The sequence below is a fragment of the Solea solea genome, chromosome 11, assembly GCF_958295425.1.
Source record: "Solea solea chromosome 11, fSolSol10.1, whole genome shotgun sequence".
NCBI classification, from domain to species: Eukaryota; Metazoa; Chordata; class Actinopteri; order Pleuronectiformes; family Soleidae; genus Solea; species Solea solea.
The window spans coordinates 3,215,132-3,229,012 of NC_081144.1; the positions used below are offsets into that span (position 1 = coordinate 3,215,132).

Here is a 13,881-nt window from a genome sequence, read left to right on the forward strand (position 1 = left end):
ACGTGACGTCAACTGTCCGCACATTATCTGCTCTCTCAGGACTAAAGTGGTGAATAGAGACGGTTTAAAACAGCAGTTGACGTTTGATTTGTCTTGAGTTCTCATTTAATCATTAACCTGTGGAACACTAATCACCATATGTCCGAGGATTAAACTGTCAAGACTCTGCAGCTCAAATTTATGATGTTCATATCTATTCAAATGCCCTGAATTTGCTTCATGAAACAGGCTTTTCTTCCCATTTCCAGGCCGCAGTGAGCCGCGCTCGTCTCCTGACACGAGACTAACCCGTCAGTGCTGAACTTTATGCAAAAACAGGAAAAGTTGGTTGTTTTCATGTTTTCAGTGTTTATTGTGTCGCAGGTTACAGTTACAGTTCACTTCCTGATCGATCCGTCAATCAGCTCTTTCACTCAAAACACTGGAGTGTATTTAATTCATGTTGACGTCACTCCTTATTCTACATTCATGACATATGTATTATTGTGTAACCCCGGCAGTGTTGATATCTCTGCTCACTGAAGCAGGAAAAACTAAAACAAGTATTTCGTGCCAATTTTCAGCACAGACCGAGATAAGTTTTGACCTGGGAAAGTACCCGAGTCTCACTTTTAACGGCTTTAACATTCTAGTAAGATTTTCAGGCGACATCTGCACAGAACATGTACGGTTGACAGTATTTGAATAATACTGGCGTTATCTTTCCCTCTACTGTTTGGCATAAGATAGCTACAATGATTCGGTAAAATCACTCATTTTTTTTGTCCATTTTCCTGCGATGGACATGCAGTCAAGAGCACGGATATCCCAGTGGGACCCGGTCTGCAGGAATGATTGTGGAGCTTGGTTTGGTTCAGTCACGTCAATCGAATTTCAAGTTCTTTTAGTGAAACAGAGTGAAATGGCATGAATGTAACTTAAGCTTTAGTGAGACAAGTTTGTGAGACAGCGGGGGATGACTACGTCCCCCTGTTTGTCTCCAGTTGAGGACAGCATCCCAGATGTGCGAAAGGATGTTACCAAGGAGACAGTAGGAGTCTTTTTGGACTGTAAATAGTCTTTCCCTCAACCAGGCTGGGCTACTGTAATGCGCTCCTTTATCCTTTATCCTTTATCCTCCAGAGGCTCCAGCGCTGCCAGGATCCTGACAAAAATTTGACAAAAACATGACCACATCACTCCAGTCCCTTCACTTATAAGTGTGTTCCACGGCTGTAGTAGTAGAGAACGTCCTGCAGCTACAATCAGAAGTCCTGAAGTTTCTGTGCAGTTCTCAAAGTTCCAAGTCGTCTGTCTTGGCGGTCTGCTCTCTGTAAACTGAGCCGGTTTGTGCAGTGTCGTCCTTTGTGGGCTTTGTACTTGTCCACTGCTGCTCTGCCTGGATCTGACACATGACAATTAACCAAACAGGCTCTATGTTTATAAAAAAATGAAAGAAAAGAATCTCCCTGGCAAACAAGACTCTTCAACGTTTTGAATTGGGGTGTAATTCCTTTATTATCTTGGAACTGGACACCAACACTGAGGACATTTGTCATGTTTTCTGAAAGAGGGACGTCCCTGTGTTGGACTTACGTTGCGTTCTTGAGTATTGAGAGGTAGTCGGTGTGTAAAAATTGAAAGAACTGGAGGAGGATTTACAAAGATGTCTGAGTTTTAGATGAGCTTGGCCAGGTCTCCCTTGAAAAGAGGCTCTTCATCTCAATGGGACTTTTTCCTGGTCAAATAAAGGTTAAATAAGTTTATTTAAATGTTAATTTTAAATACAGGGCTGCAGAGAAACAAGTCTCACTTGTAATGATTCAAAGATGTGACCTTGAAAGAGCAAATGCAAATGCAAAAAAATACTGTACTGTGCTGCGCTGTGCTGTCACAAGGCTTTCAAACATTAAATACACACGTGAAGAAAGTGAGGTATCATTTGCAACCGTGTGGTTAGCATTTTTACAGAGATAAGTCGGGTGTTTGTGATTGGTGTCAGCCATAAAAGGGCCTCAGTCTCTGCAGCGTTCACCTTCTCAATATGCAAATATGCAGTTTTTGACATGACGGCGTCAAAGTAAAGAAGAGTTGTTTGGGAGTGTTTTGGCTCCGAGCTGCTCACAAAAGAACGCCAGCTCCGGTTTCTCATGTACGTCTCGCGTTTCCTGCAGAACAAAAGTCTGCTCTCGACCTGTGAAACCTGAGATTAAAGCTCCTCGGCTCTGCGCCGTGACCCGTGGAGAGGCTCTTGCTCGTGTGCGGCTTCTGGACTCGCTCCATTTGCAGCCAGTGTCCTCTCGAGCTCACCCGGCTTCTTATCTGAAATCTTTCTCTTTGACGACGCGAGACTCCGCCTTTGTGTTCTCCTTCCGCGGCCCGCGGTCTGAGGCAGCAGCGTTTGCAGTCTGTGAGCCAGCTGTCGTGCCAGCCATATCGACTGCACTTTAGCCAGCAGTCTTGGCCAACAGTGCGTCTTTAATTGACCCTGAGTGTTGGTCCTTCTCTTAATGCCTCCCAGCTCCTGTATCAAACCCCTGAAGTCCTGCGGGAGGCAGTAGCGAGGGACGTCTCTGAAGGCTTTGGGGATGTCTCTGCTGTGGCCCAGGCCCTGGAAATACACAATGGCCACCCCTTGACCTCTGGACTGCTGCAGTGCCCCCTGCAGGCAGGCCAGAGCACCTGCAAACATTGGCGCTATCACCGAAGAGGGCTCCCTCTGTTGGTACCAGTCTTTTTCGTCACAATCTTCTCCGGCTTTTTTATATTTCTCCTTCTTATCCGTGTTTTCCCTCTTCGCCTTCCATTTCTCATAGGACGTCGTGGCCTCATGACTCCAAATAATGAGCACTTTTCCTTCAGCCCTGCGCACAGACTCCCACTGCCCGTACAGCCAAGGAAGTGGACCCAGATCTGCCACTCCGGTCCCGGTCCCAGTCCCACTTTGTGAGCTTTGGGCCCACAGAGCCGTGTGCACTGTGGCATGTAGCTCCCCCTGCAGAAGTGAGGCTAAAGCGCACACAGCAGACACGTGGGCTGACTGCTCTGATGAACACACCAGCAACACTGGCTTCTGCACGTACAGCCAGCCTGGACATATGAGACAAAACATGGGAGGGGTGGGGGATGAAATCAAGGAAACAGATTTAGAATCTGAGAAAATGGCTCGTCAGAGTCAAATGTATCAGTGTCCTCAAACTGAACTAACCTGCTGCTCCACTTCTAGTGAGACGGTAGATGAAAACTCCCAGTGACACGAAAACAACCACGAGAATCAAAACTGCAAACGCATACAGGCCACGTCTGTTGTGTGTGTCTGTGGAGGAAGACAAAAAGGCTTATTTTAACTGTAAAGGGAGCTGTGTGCGTGTGTGTGTGTGTGTGTGTGTGCAGCTGTGCATGAAGTGAAACGCATGCATGTCAAGCTCACGTACAGTCCCAGCACAGAATCCGTTTCCCATGAAGAGCAGGATCTGACTGCCACACCTGCAAAAAATAAATAAGGAGATAGAAGATTTAAATTCACCGCCTTTCTCAGTTCGGCACAAATTTGTACGTTTATGTAGTACCATGTCATTTACCTGCACACACGGCTTCTGAACAAGAAAGTCGGCGGGCATGTTTATCTTTATCTCTGCAGGTTTCCCCTCCTGTAAGAACACGCACATTTTTATACCCATATGAACATTAAAAAGGCAAAGTTCAGGGTCCTTGAAAGACATTGTCAGTGCAGCCAGGACACTGCTGTCTCCGGGAGGCAGCCTGAGACACGGACGCTCGCCATCCCTGAAAACGTGGCTGCGAGTGGGGACACAAGGACTTGACAAAAGGCTGTGACCTCATAGAATCTACGCCTAAAAACTTAAAGGCGACATAGACCGGAAGCTCCAATTAACGCTGCGTTTGTGTGTGTATCTGCGTCATTACCTCGTTTATGAAACCCTAAAGTTTCAGAACAAACAGTTCAGCCACTGCTGAGATAATAGTGTTGTATTGTTTTCCTGGGCTCTGCGAGGCAGATCGGCACTTCCCTATGCTGATGATGTCATCAGAAATCCTCACCACTCCTCTCACCACCGTAGCGCCTCCTGGTGCGGGCACTAGTCCGGACACATCCGGTTGTGTACATTCAACCGCAGAAGAAGAAGAACTACTCTCGTTGTAGCTGCTGAGATGCAGAGCATCCACCGTGCCAGAGGGGGAGCTGTGTATCTGAGAGCTGGCCTATCTATTACGTCACTTCCAGGTACCTGGCCAATCACAGGACAGTGGGAAAGCTCTCGTTGGCTGGCCAATCACAACACAGTCCACGTTCTGGGGGTGTGGTTTTGGTCTGAAACAGCACGGCTGACGAGAGCGTCAGTGAGGAGATATTTTGATCGGCTCGTTTGCAGCGATTAGGAGGTTTTTAACCATGAAAACAAGTTAATATATGTAAGTAGACCTCCATAACTAACATATATGTGTGATACAAGCATTCTATGTCGCCTTTAAGTCAGCAACAACTTATGTCAGCACTTTATCGCACGTTAGACAGCTTTTCTCAACTGGAAACTGCAGTTTGTGTCGCTTTGTAAACCACTTATCCCTCACAAGTCCATGGAGAAAGAGGACAACGGAGAGACTCATATACAGACTCAGTCAGCATATGAACATGAACTGTACTAAACAGGCTTACCATTCTTAGTGTGTGAACAGGGCCTAAGGGTGAACAACCATCCTCGCTAACGACACAGAGTTGAGAGGAGAACACAGCTGTGACGGCAGACGTGAGAGACACAAACACACTTTTTTTGCTCAGTCCAATGTCCACCTCCCAGGACGGCACATCTGTCAAAGGTCAGGGAGAGTAGACATCAAGAGACTGAGATTTAAATATATATTCAAAAGAAAAATGAATGAATTAATTTTGACTCACCAGCCTGGAAGGGACAAGTGATGTTGTGGCTGCCTTGTAGAGAGAACTGTACACGTGGAAATGCAAAATAATGTCAAAAATGCAACTTAACATTTATCATAAATGTGCGGATGTTGGATTCTCACCTGCACACACATGTTTGGGTGTTTGTCCACTGCAGACGTGTCAAATATCTGTTTTTGGGACAAGTCTGTTAGTTTCTTATTAGGAATGTACACGTTGCAGCCAGGTTTAATTAAGGAGGAAGCATTTTCAAATCAAAAACTGCAATTTGAAGCAACTTATAATGCAATTTAATTGGATAATTTTCTTATATTCTTTTAATTTAATGATATGTAAATGTGCATAAATGTTTAGTTGAAGCCGTGATTCTCAAACTTTTTATACCAAGTGTAAATAGGCAGATTTATTTGCTTCATTCTCTACAATTGAAAGAAAAAATTTCAACCACTTTCTTTTTCTCTGCATCAGATTTATATATCACCAATTTCACCAACACTCACCAGGTCCGACCCGTCGCCGTCCTTCTCCTCCAGCGTGGAGTTGAACACAGGTATGCAGAGGTGGTCGCGCTGCTTCCAGCAGAGGGCAGCAGAGACGTTCATGTTGCTGGCAGGACACACTGAGCTCCACGTCAAAGCTGTCTCATACAGAGTGACTTCAGAGGAACGCCACACGTCTCCAACCTCTGTCGAGAGAACAATCTGAATAAATCCACACGAAAAAGCACTCTTCTTTTCACTCTTTCACTCTGACACACACACACACACACACAGATCATACGTCGACTCTCACCTGAGAGACTTTCCTTCAGAAAAGGACACTTTAGATATCGCCGTGCATCTCTGTAGGTGTAATATACCTGAGAAAGCAGACAGGAATGAAAACAGGCCGATTCAACAAAATCTTACTCCAGAAAGTGATAGAGAGCTCAGTAAGTACCTGCACACACACACAGGGCAGCAGGTACGACAGGTTAAGAACAGCTGATGGAGATTTCGATGGATCGATCTGAAAACATCACATCACAGGGAGAAAAAAGAAGAAAAAGAAAAGTCATATTGTATTCTTTCTCTATTGTGTGCAGACGAACGTGACGTGAGAATCCTTACAGTGATTTGGGTGGAGCTTGAGCCGCCCATGCACGCTCCATCTGTGTTTCTGTAGCACCATCTGGTGTGCACTTTCTGTCCCAGCTGCACAGTCACGGTGACGGACTTTGACGAGCGGTTCACAGACAGCTCAAACTCTGGGACGGGATCTAGAAAAGTAAGTAAGACACAGACACACAAGGTGTAGTGAAGGTGTAACAAAGACAGACGATGGACATGTTGAACCAGATAATGAATTTGTAACGAGTTCAGACATCTCAGCACCTCTAACTTCTTCCACTGTGATTATTAAATCAACAACAATCACATTATCTATCTATCTATCTATCGTGCTAGTTAGCTTATGATCTATCTTTCTATCTATCTATCTATCTATCTGTCTGTCTGTCTGTCTATCTATCTATCTATCGTGCTAGTTAGCTTATGATCTATCTATCTATCTATCTATCTATCTATCTATCTATCTATCTATCTGTCTATCTATCTATCTATCTATCTATCTATCTATGTTATCTATGTTGTATGTTAAGAAGATCTGAAGTGCATGAAAATAAATATGAGAATTTAAAGTTGCTGTTTGACTGCAAGAAGACGACTGGGTCACTGGATCGGATATCGGATACGTACAAAATTTAAAATCCCATACAATCCAAAAATCGTACATATCTCATGCTTCACTATGCACATAAATATCTGCAAAGATTTTAGCTGAGTCATGTTTGGGCTGTTTATTTCTTCTTTTTTGGGAGTACAATATTTGTGACACAGTTGGAAAATGATGTCTTTGAAATGACTCAGCACAAATGTGTTGTTACCGGCTTCATGAAAGGTTTAAAATGACTGTATCAGACTAATATTGGTATCGGTAGACACTTTCGGTAGAGTTTGTGATATCGGTATCAGTATTGGATTAAATCGGTGTCAAATACAGTATCGTTCAGGAATCAATATCAAAGTCCACATATCAATATCGGTACCAAACATTTTTAATCCATAATCAAATAAAAGAAAAGACTGTACCTGGCACAGTGTAGCTGACGGTGTAGTGTGTCGATGCTGTGCTGTAGGTCACAGAAACTACACGCTCGGCTTCAGCCTTGATACAATCATATTTAAACTCCCACTGTGGAGACAAGAAAACCAAAAACACAGTAAGATACAATCATGAGCATCAGTGATTCCACGTCTATTAAAGAAAAAAGTGATCTCACCAAGTGAGAGCTGGGACTGTGGTCCTTCCGTTTGACACACGGGATTCCGTTCTCAGGTGGAATTGGTGCATTGATGCACTGACAGAGAGAAAACAATGATACCATTGTTTGTACCCCACATGAATTATACAAGACATTCTATACATATTCAGGGATGTTTGGGGAGAGACGAAGACAAAGTCATAGTCCAACCTTTTTTTTCTTTTTCCCCTTTTTCCCCTTTGGCCATAATGTCTCCGTGGACGGTGAGAGAATTTCAATCTTCGGGGTTTTGCAGATGTCTGGAAGAAATAAGAGTGACACGTGTTTTTTTTGTTTGTTTTTTTCTCGTCTGACATGAAACTTGATATTATTGTGATAATCTGCTCAAATCTCCCCCAGGCTTATATTGTAGTGATACATGAAGAAGGTTGTTTTGTAGATTCAGTTGAAACAAACATGAGTTCAAGTCATTTTTTGGGGCGGAGCTTTGACCAAAATGCCAATGGAACGGGGTGGGATGATTGGCTTGCATGTAGTTAAGCTTCTATTACAAACAGGCGTGGGACATTAGGAAAAAATAAACAATAAATACACTTTAAACTCTTCATACGGCTCTAAATCACTTAAAAAGACATGATATTAACGTGTGTTGATTGGATCGGTGGATAGTGGGGTTGCATGTGTATGGGCAGGGATATTAAATGAAGAGAATCGCCTGTTCACCTGGTATAGTTAGAGAGAGAGGATGAGCTGGGTCACCGTAGCTTTGGTTGACCGATATTTCTTTAATAACTGTGATTATTATGATTACGAGTGTATGCGTTGATCATCCTGTTTCCATTAATTAAAAGGTTAAACTCATTTTGAACTATCAGACCCAACCTCCCACCTCTCAGTGACTCTTTTGTTCCTTGAAGTCAATCCATGTAGATTTTATGAGGTGAGTCATGTGTCCCTCAGTGAGGGCGAGTGTCCACATGTCGGGCAACACTGTTCCACTATAAACAGTACTGACACTCTCTGACCAATCAGTGGACGACAGTCTGTCGGCGTCACATTTTAGTATTGGCTCAGCATACAAACATCATTTAAAAAAAGATTTGAACTATTAAGTTAAAAGAAAAAAGAGTGTTTTTGACACCGTACCATGAGCCTTCATCCAAACATGGAGAGTGACACATTCAGAATACGCCTCCCCGGGAACCTGGACCACCTCCGGGGTCAGTTTCACAGGTCCCTCAACATAATCTGTACACAACACACGCACAAACACAAATACAGTAAGGATCATTACACACGTCTTTCACTTGTAACCACTGAAATGTCAAAGTCAAACAACTTACCACTTTGGTTTATCATCTACAAGAGAAGGAAGATAAACAGAGTAAGTCTCAACAAATATAAAGCAGCATTTGTACAAGGTAAAATAATAAGAATAATGATAATGTAAGTTAGTTTGGACTCCAGCTTCTCTGCCAACCTCAAGTGAAAATGTAAATATGGATGGAATATATTATTATATAGAAGTAAAATGCCGCTGTCCTCCTTATTAAAATATTCTGGATTCCATGAGTATAATGTAAAGCTTTTCAGGAGCGTACTTTATGTGACGCCTGAGAACAAAAACTCTCACATTTATGACTTGATGCATTGCAGTTGAAGCTCTGGGCATAAATGAATAATAACACTTATTTTCTGCTTTGTAAATAAAAAGAAACCTATGGATTCTTGCCTTATTTTAGAAAAGACCAGGAAATAAAAAGAAAAAAGGTTCATCATGAACCCAGAAGAGCTTTAAATTACAGTCACTTCAGTATAAATGTTGCATTGTTGGCAGAAATCCTGCTTGTAATTAGTGGTTTCATCTTGTCTGTAGAGCAGAGTCATATCAGAACATCTGAGTTGTCTCAAATGGTGGTCACTGAGACAGAGTTTCCAGAATAATCCATTAAAAAGAGATTTTTCTGCTTCTTAAATGTGAATATTTTCTGTCTCAAATAAATCATTCAAACGGAATCATTTTGGTTTGAGGACAAAACTGAACGTCATCATTTCCAGGTTTAGCAAACACTGAGCAACATTTTCTGACATTTTATGGAGCAAATAACTTACTTTGCAGCCTTAAAGCAAAACTATAGTTTACCTTTAAAAAGGTGTTGACTGCAATGAAGAATAAACACATTTTCATTTTATAATCTGAAATCCTTTGAAGATTCCAGAAGAACTACATGAGGGTGCCCCACAGGTTTAGTAAAGGTAAATTATGTCAAAATATTCATATTCTATAACAATATTTGGCATACATTTCATTTACATTTGATTTTGTTTTGACATGGAACGATATACAGGCGGAAATTAGCCTATATATATTCACATTATATGTTTGCACTTTCCTTAATTAAATAACAAAACAAAACATAATAATGATGCAAAAATGAATCTGTATATGTATATATATAATATATATATATATTATATATATATGTATAAATAATATATATACATATATACATATACACATATATAACAAAAAAGAGACAGAAATAAGTATTCAGTGTTGGGTCACATGAGATTGATTGGGGGAGTTTGAGACCTATTTCTATAGAATCTTTATAAATAATACTACTACTACTACTACTACTACTACTACTAATAATAATAATAATAGTAATAATAATGATAATAGTGACGTGTTAATCTCACCTGACATGTGATGGCACATTCCAGCAACAGTGGAAAAACCATGAGGGCAAAAAGCGCCAGCGTGGTGTCAACACGCGTCAGAAACATGGTGATAACCGGTTTATGATGAAGAGATTACGCGGTTATGATGATGGTGATGATGAAGAAGTGTCCTCGTGAATCCATGGCTCTTCTCCATTGTGTGTGTGTGTGTGTGTGTGTGTGTGTGTTTTCCCAGACAAACACAAAGTTCGCACCGACACTCTTCCCGTGGTGTATCCCGTGTGTGGTGCGCGCTCTCCGGCTGCAGGAGAGACTGAGAGTGCGGACGGTCCCGGATCTCCACCCGCCGTGTGAGTGACGTTCACACACCTGCGTGTTTTCTTATTTGTTTCCCCTTTCTATTCACTTTTATGTCAGTGTTTGTTTGCTCCGCCTCTCATCACCAGTGTCTCTGCCTCGTGTGGAGGAAACAACAGCATCAATAAAGAGAATCCCCTCTAAATGCCGACGCCAGCTCAAACCGAAAGTAAGACAAAGTGAAGGGCGTGAGAACTCGGTGGGTCTTAAGACACTGCAGCAGGGCCGGCCCAACATTTTATGAGGCACTAAGCTGAATTTGATTTTGGGGGCCCCGCCTCCCACCACCTCGCAGTCGCAAGTGCTTGACTTTTACTGATACAAATGTAAAGTGCATTAATTATAGTTTGGTTATTTACACCAAACCAGTGTCTGGTTTTGGATTTTTTTTAATCTGCCTTAGTGGTTCTCTATGATGAAGTATTAGGGCCAAACTGAAGAGAAAAAAAGAAAATCTCTTTTCTATCTTTCTTTCAAAAATGAAGCATAATATTATGAGAATAAAGTCGTAATATTAAAAAGTCATAATATTACATGAAAAAAGTCATGAGAATAAAGTCGTCATATTATGAGAATAAAGTCGTAATATGAGAATAAAGTTATAACGTCAAAAAGTCATAATGCTACTAGAAAATAGTCGCGAGAATAAAGTCGTAATATTAAGTCATAATATTACAGGAAAAAAGTCAGAATATTAAGAGAATATAGTCGTTATATTAAAAAGGCATAATACTACCAGAATAAGGTCATCATATGAGAATAAAGTTATGTTATGGTAAAAACTTTTTATCATTAATGAGGAAGCTTGCGTACCACTGGTGGTACACGTACCACGGTTTGAGAACCGTGGCCTTGGAGGACAGTAAAGTCCCACTTTAACAAGGGGGTGGTGTGTGGGGGGGTCACACAATATGTATAAAATATAAAAAATATCTATACAAATGACAGAGAAAAACAAAGGAAGACCTGAAAACAAAAACAAATACAACTAAAACCCATTGATATAAGAATAACAATGCAATAGTGCATGTTTAAAAGTCAAACAATCGTAAAAGAAATGGTGATTATTTACGTCACCTTTAACCATTCATTCATTCATCTTCTACTGCTCTCTCCGCCAATCCCAGGGACATGAAGGACAGGTCACCAGTCCAGAGTGTCCAATTCAACTCTGCATGACGTGTGGGAGGAAAAATGGAGAATCTGGAAAAATCCAAACACATACATGGACATCATTCAACGCCACACAGAACGTTCTATGTCAAACATATAGATACTGTATACCATCCATCCATTAACTACCTCTTTATCCTCCATTGGAGGGTTGTGGGGGGTGGTGGCCCTGCGATGGATTGGTCCATGCAAACCGGTCCATGCAGAAAAGGCCCTTTATGTTCCAACCAGGGCTTAAACCCGGGTGTCTGCATATTTGTCTACAGGGCCTGCCCTCTCCAATCATTTCCACTCACACACTGAATATAATATGAATTAATACAACATTTACATTGTCATACACCCTGTGCACATATGCAACATTGAGTCAAACCACCGACTGATGCTTATCTTGTCCTTTCTTTCCACTCGTGCTCTGTGTGCAGGAAACAGGGCAGCACTTACAGCACTGGTGTCATTTTGGTTGCAAGTCTGTCGATGAACATGTCGTGGTGAGTGGGTGTCGCGCAGTTGGGTGGGGAATCTTCACAGTGTGGAAACATTTGATTCAAAAGTTCTGGTAAGGGGTGTGGTGGGGTGGGGGGGTGGGGGGGTGCAAGCAAATCGCCACGCTCTCACCGTGAACTGGTGTCGTCTGACCTGTAGAGCTGGTTTACAGTGCAGCGAGTCTATGAAATGTACAGCAAAAAACAGACCTGCTGTATGTATGCACAGAAGTCGACAACTGCGGTCACACCCACAGAGGCGTGATCTGGAGTTATCAGCACAGTAAACGACAGAACTGAGACCCATTGTTGTGACTTCACACCCACTGATACAATCAAGAAAAAAAAGCCTGTGAATAAAATCTGAAGTTTCCACCGTACGATCTTTTTCTTTTCTGAAACTTTCAAAGAGACATGAAAACGATTGATAAAAAGCCATGAAGCTACAGAGCTAATGTAAAGTTTTGGTAGCTGGTTGTTGTAAGTTAATATTTAACTTCTCATGCAATTTGCAGCTTGGTAACAGAAGTAATAACTAGACAATTATGTGGAAACATTTTGATCGTGCCTGATTCTTGGTGCCAATGTTGTCAGATGCAGGACTTGAGTATCAGTGGAGTAACATTTGGGTGAAATTAACCTTTAATACTCTTGCAGCTGGTTGCACAAGCCCCTCCCCCTTCCAAACACCCGTTTCTAACTGTCCAAAACCAGTGAAAAACTGAGAAAACAACGTGTTTTAAAGTTGTCGTATTTCAAGAACAGTTGATGATATAGATAATATTTTGGTCTGTGAGCGTCAGGAGGATTTCAGGAGCTAACACGTTTAAATATGTGAAAAAAACGGGTGTGAATTGACAGAGAAAGGTCAGTTTAAATCACCCTCATCTTCATTTTCTTTAAAACTACAGAGCAGTTTTAACATGGGAGTCAGTGGAAGGTTTGACCGAAACAAAAATGAAAACAACACATGTGGTTAGACAACAACCATAGCAACGTTTTGATGTAAAAATTGTTTGTGTATGTTGGTAACTAAGGGCAGGAGAAGAGTTTGTTTAGAGATTGTTGTGATTAGAGTGTGTCACTCTAGCGGCACAATACACACTGTTATAAAATCTAAAAACGTCCAAAAAAAAAGTACAAAACTTAAACTGTGATTGTTTAAAAACGGTAATATTTATAGAAGCTTTGGTTTAGGAGAGAAAGGTCTTAAGTCTTGTGACCCGTTTAAAGTTTTAACCACGTGTCTACGTTAAAGTATGACGACACTGTGAGGCTCCAAAGTGGGCTGCATTGAAATCGTTTTTGCGACAGTTTCCCATTCATGTGTATGTGGAAATTCTTTGGGGTTTTTTTGCGATTTTTGTCACCGTGGTGACTCGAAGCGCGGAGGGAGTTCTCATTGCTTTGCATTGCTAAGCAGGCACTCTAATAAGTAGATATAAACAGAGTAATACCATGTTATTTCCAAAGGAATAACCCGGTAATAGCTTGGTAACGAGTATCAGCCTCAACGATCATCAGTGTAATACCTTCAAATTGATAATTACCACATTATACAGCTGAAATTTACTCTTCCTCGTGTCCCACAAACATTTCCCAAAGTTATTACCAAGCTATTGCATAGAAATAAGACAGTATAACCATCAATATTGCGTCTCTTTTACATAATTACTGCCAAATTGTAATGTTACCAAAACAAGTTTTAAACCACATTAGTGATGGTTCAGCACAAAACTAGCCTTGTATAAACACATATATGTTAGAGGTTTGTTAGAGGACTCACAGAAGACAAACATAAAACCTGGCTGGTCTTCATTCATTGACTGCATACACGTCTGTGACGCAGAATCACCTCCCAGGTTCCTCAGAACATAAAAACACAAAACACGGGCAGGTCAAATTTCTGCTGAACAAACGGTGACATTCCCGCCCAGCAATAAAAGACCCGGAAACCAAACACAGACAATATTCCACAA

General features: G+C 41.5%; 1 protein-coding gene across 3 annotated transcripts; it reads right to left on the reverse strand.

Annotated features, from left to right (window-relative positions):
- Window positions 1–392: 392 nt before the first annotated feature.
- On the reverse strand, window positions 393–13,828 carry LOC131468308 (interleukin-17 receptor E). Of its 3 annotated transcripts, none has more exons than XM_058642392.1 (18): window positions 13,689–13,828; window positions 11,322–11,447; window positions 8,546–8,561; window positions 8,349–8,450; window positions 7,413–7,501; window positions 7,221–7,298; window positions 7,030–7,132; window positions 6,010–6,158; window positions 5,840–5,908; window positions 5,693–5,759; window positions 5,401–5,585; window positions 5,023–5,070; window positions 4,898–4,943; window positions 4,658–4,809; window positions 3,561–3,629; window positions 3,414–3,465; window positions 3,188–3,295; window positions 393–3,069 (listed from the first exon to the last, which is right to left on the reverse strand). In XM_058642392.1, the coding sequence occupies exons 2-18, from the start codon at window positions 11,337–11,339 to the stop codon at window positions 2,189–2,191; spliced, it is 2,232 nt and encodes a 743-aa protein (XP_058498375.1). In that variant the 5' UTR covers window positions 11,340–11,447; window positions 13,689–13,828; the 3' UTR covers window positions 393–2,188. The 3 variants fall into 3 exon arrangements, with proteins under 3 accessions (XP_058498375.1, XP_058498376.1, XP_058498373.1); XM_058642393.1 differs by lacking the exon at window positions 13,689–13,828 and adding an exon at window positions 11,547–11,957; XM_058642390.1 differs by lacking the exons at window positions 11,322–11,447; window positions 13,689–13,828 and adding an exon at window positions 9,906–10,655.
- Between the last annotated feature and the right edge of the window lie 53 nt (window positions 13,829–13,881).

Bases quoted from the DNA above. Each gene is read 5' to 3' on its own strand.
- LOC131468308 (XM_058642390.1), bottom strand. From the start codon at position 9,992: ATGTTTCTGACGCGTGTTGACACCACGCTGGCGCTTTTTGCCCTCATG. The intron at 6,159-7,029 runs GTACAGTCTTTT...TTACTTTTCTAG, and splicing joins CGTCAGCTACACTGTGCCAG to ATCCCGTCCCAGAGTTTGAG. The intron at 5,760-5,839 runs GTACTTACTGAG...CTGCTTTCTCAG, and splicing joins TGCCCTGTGTGTGTGTGCAG to GTATATTACACCTACAGAGA.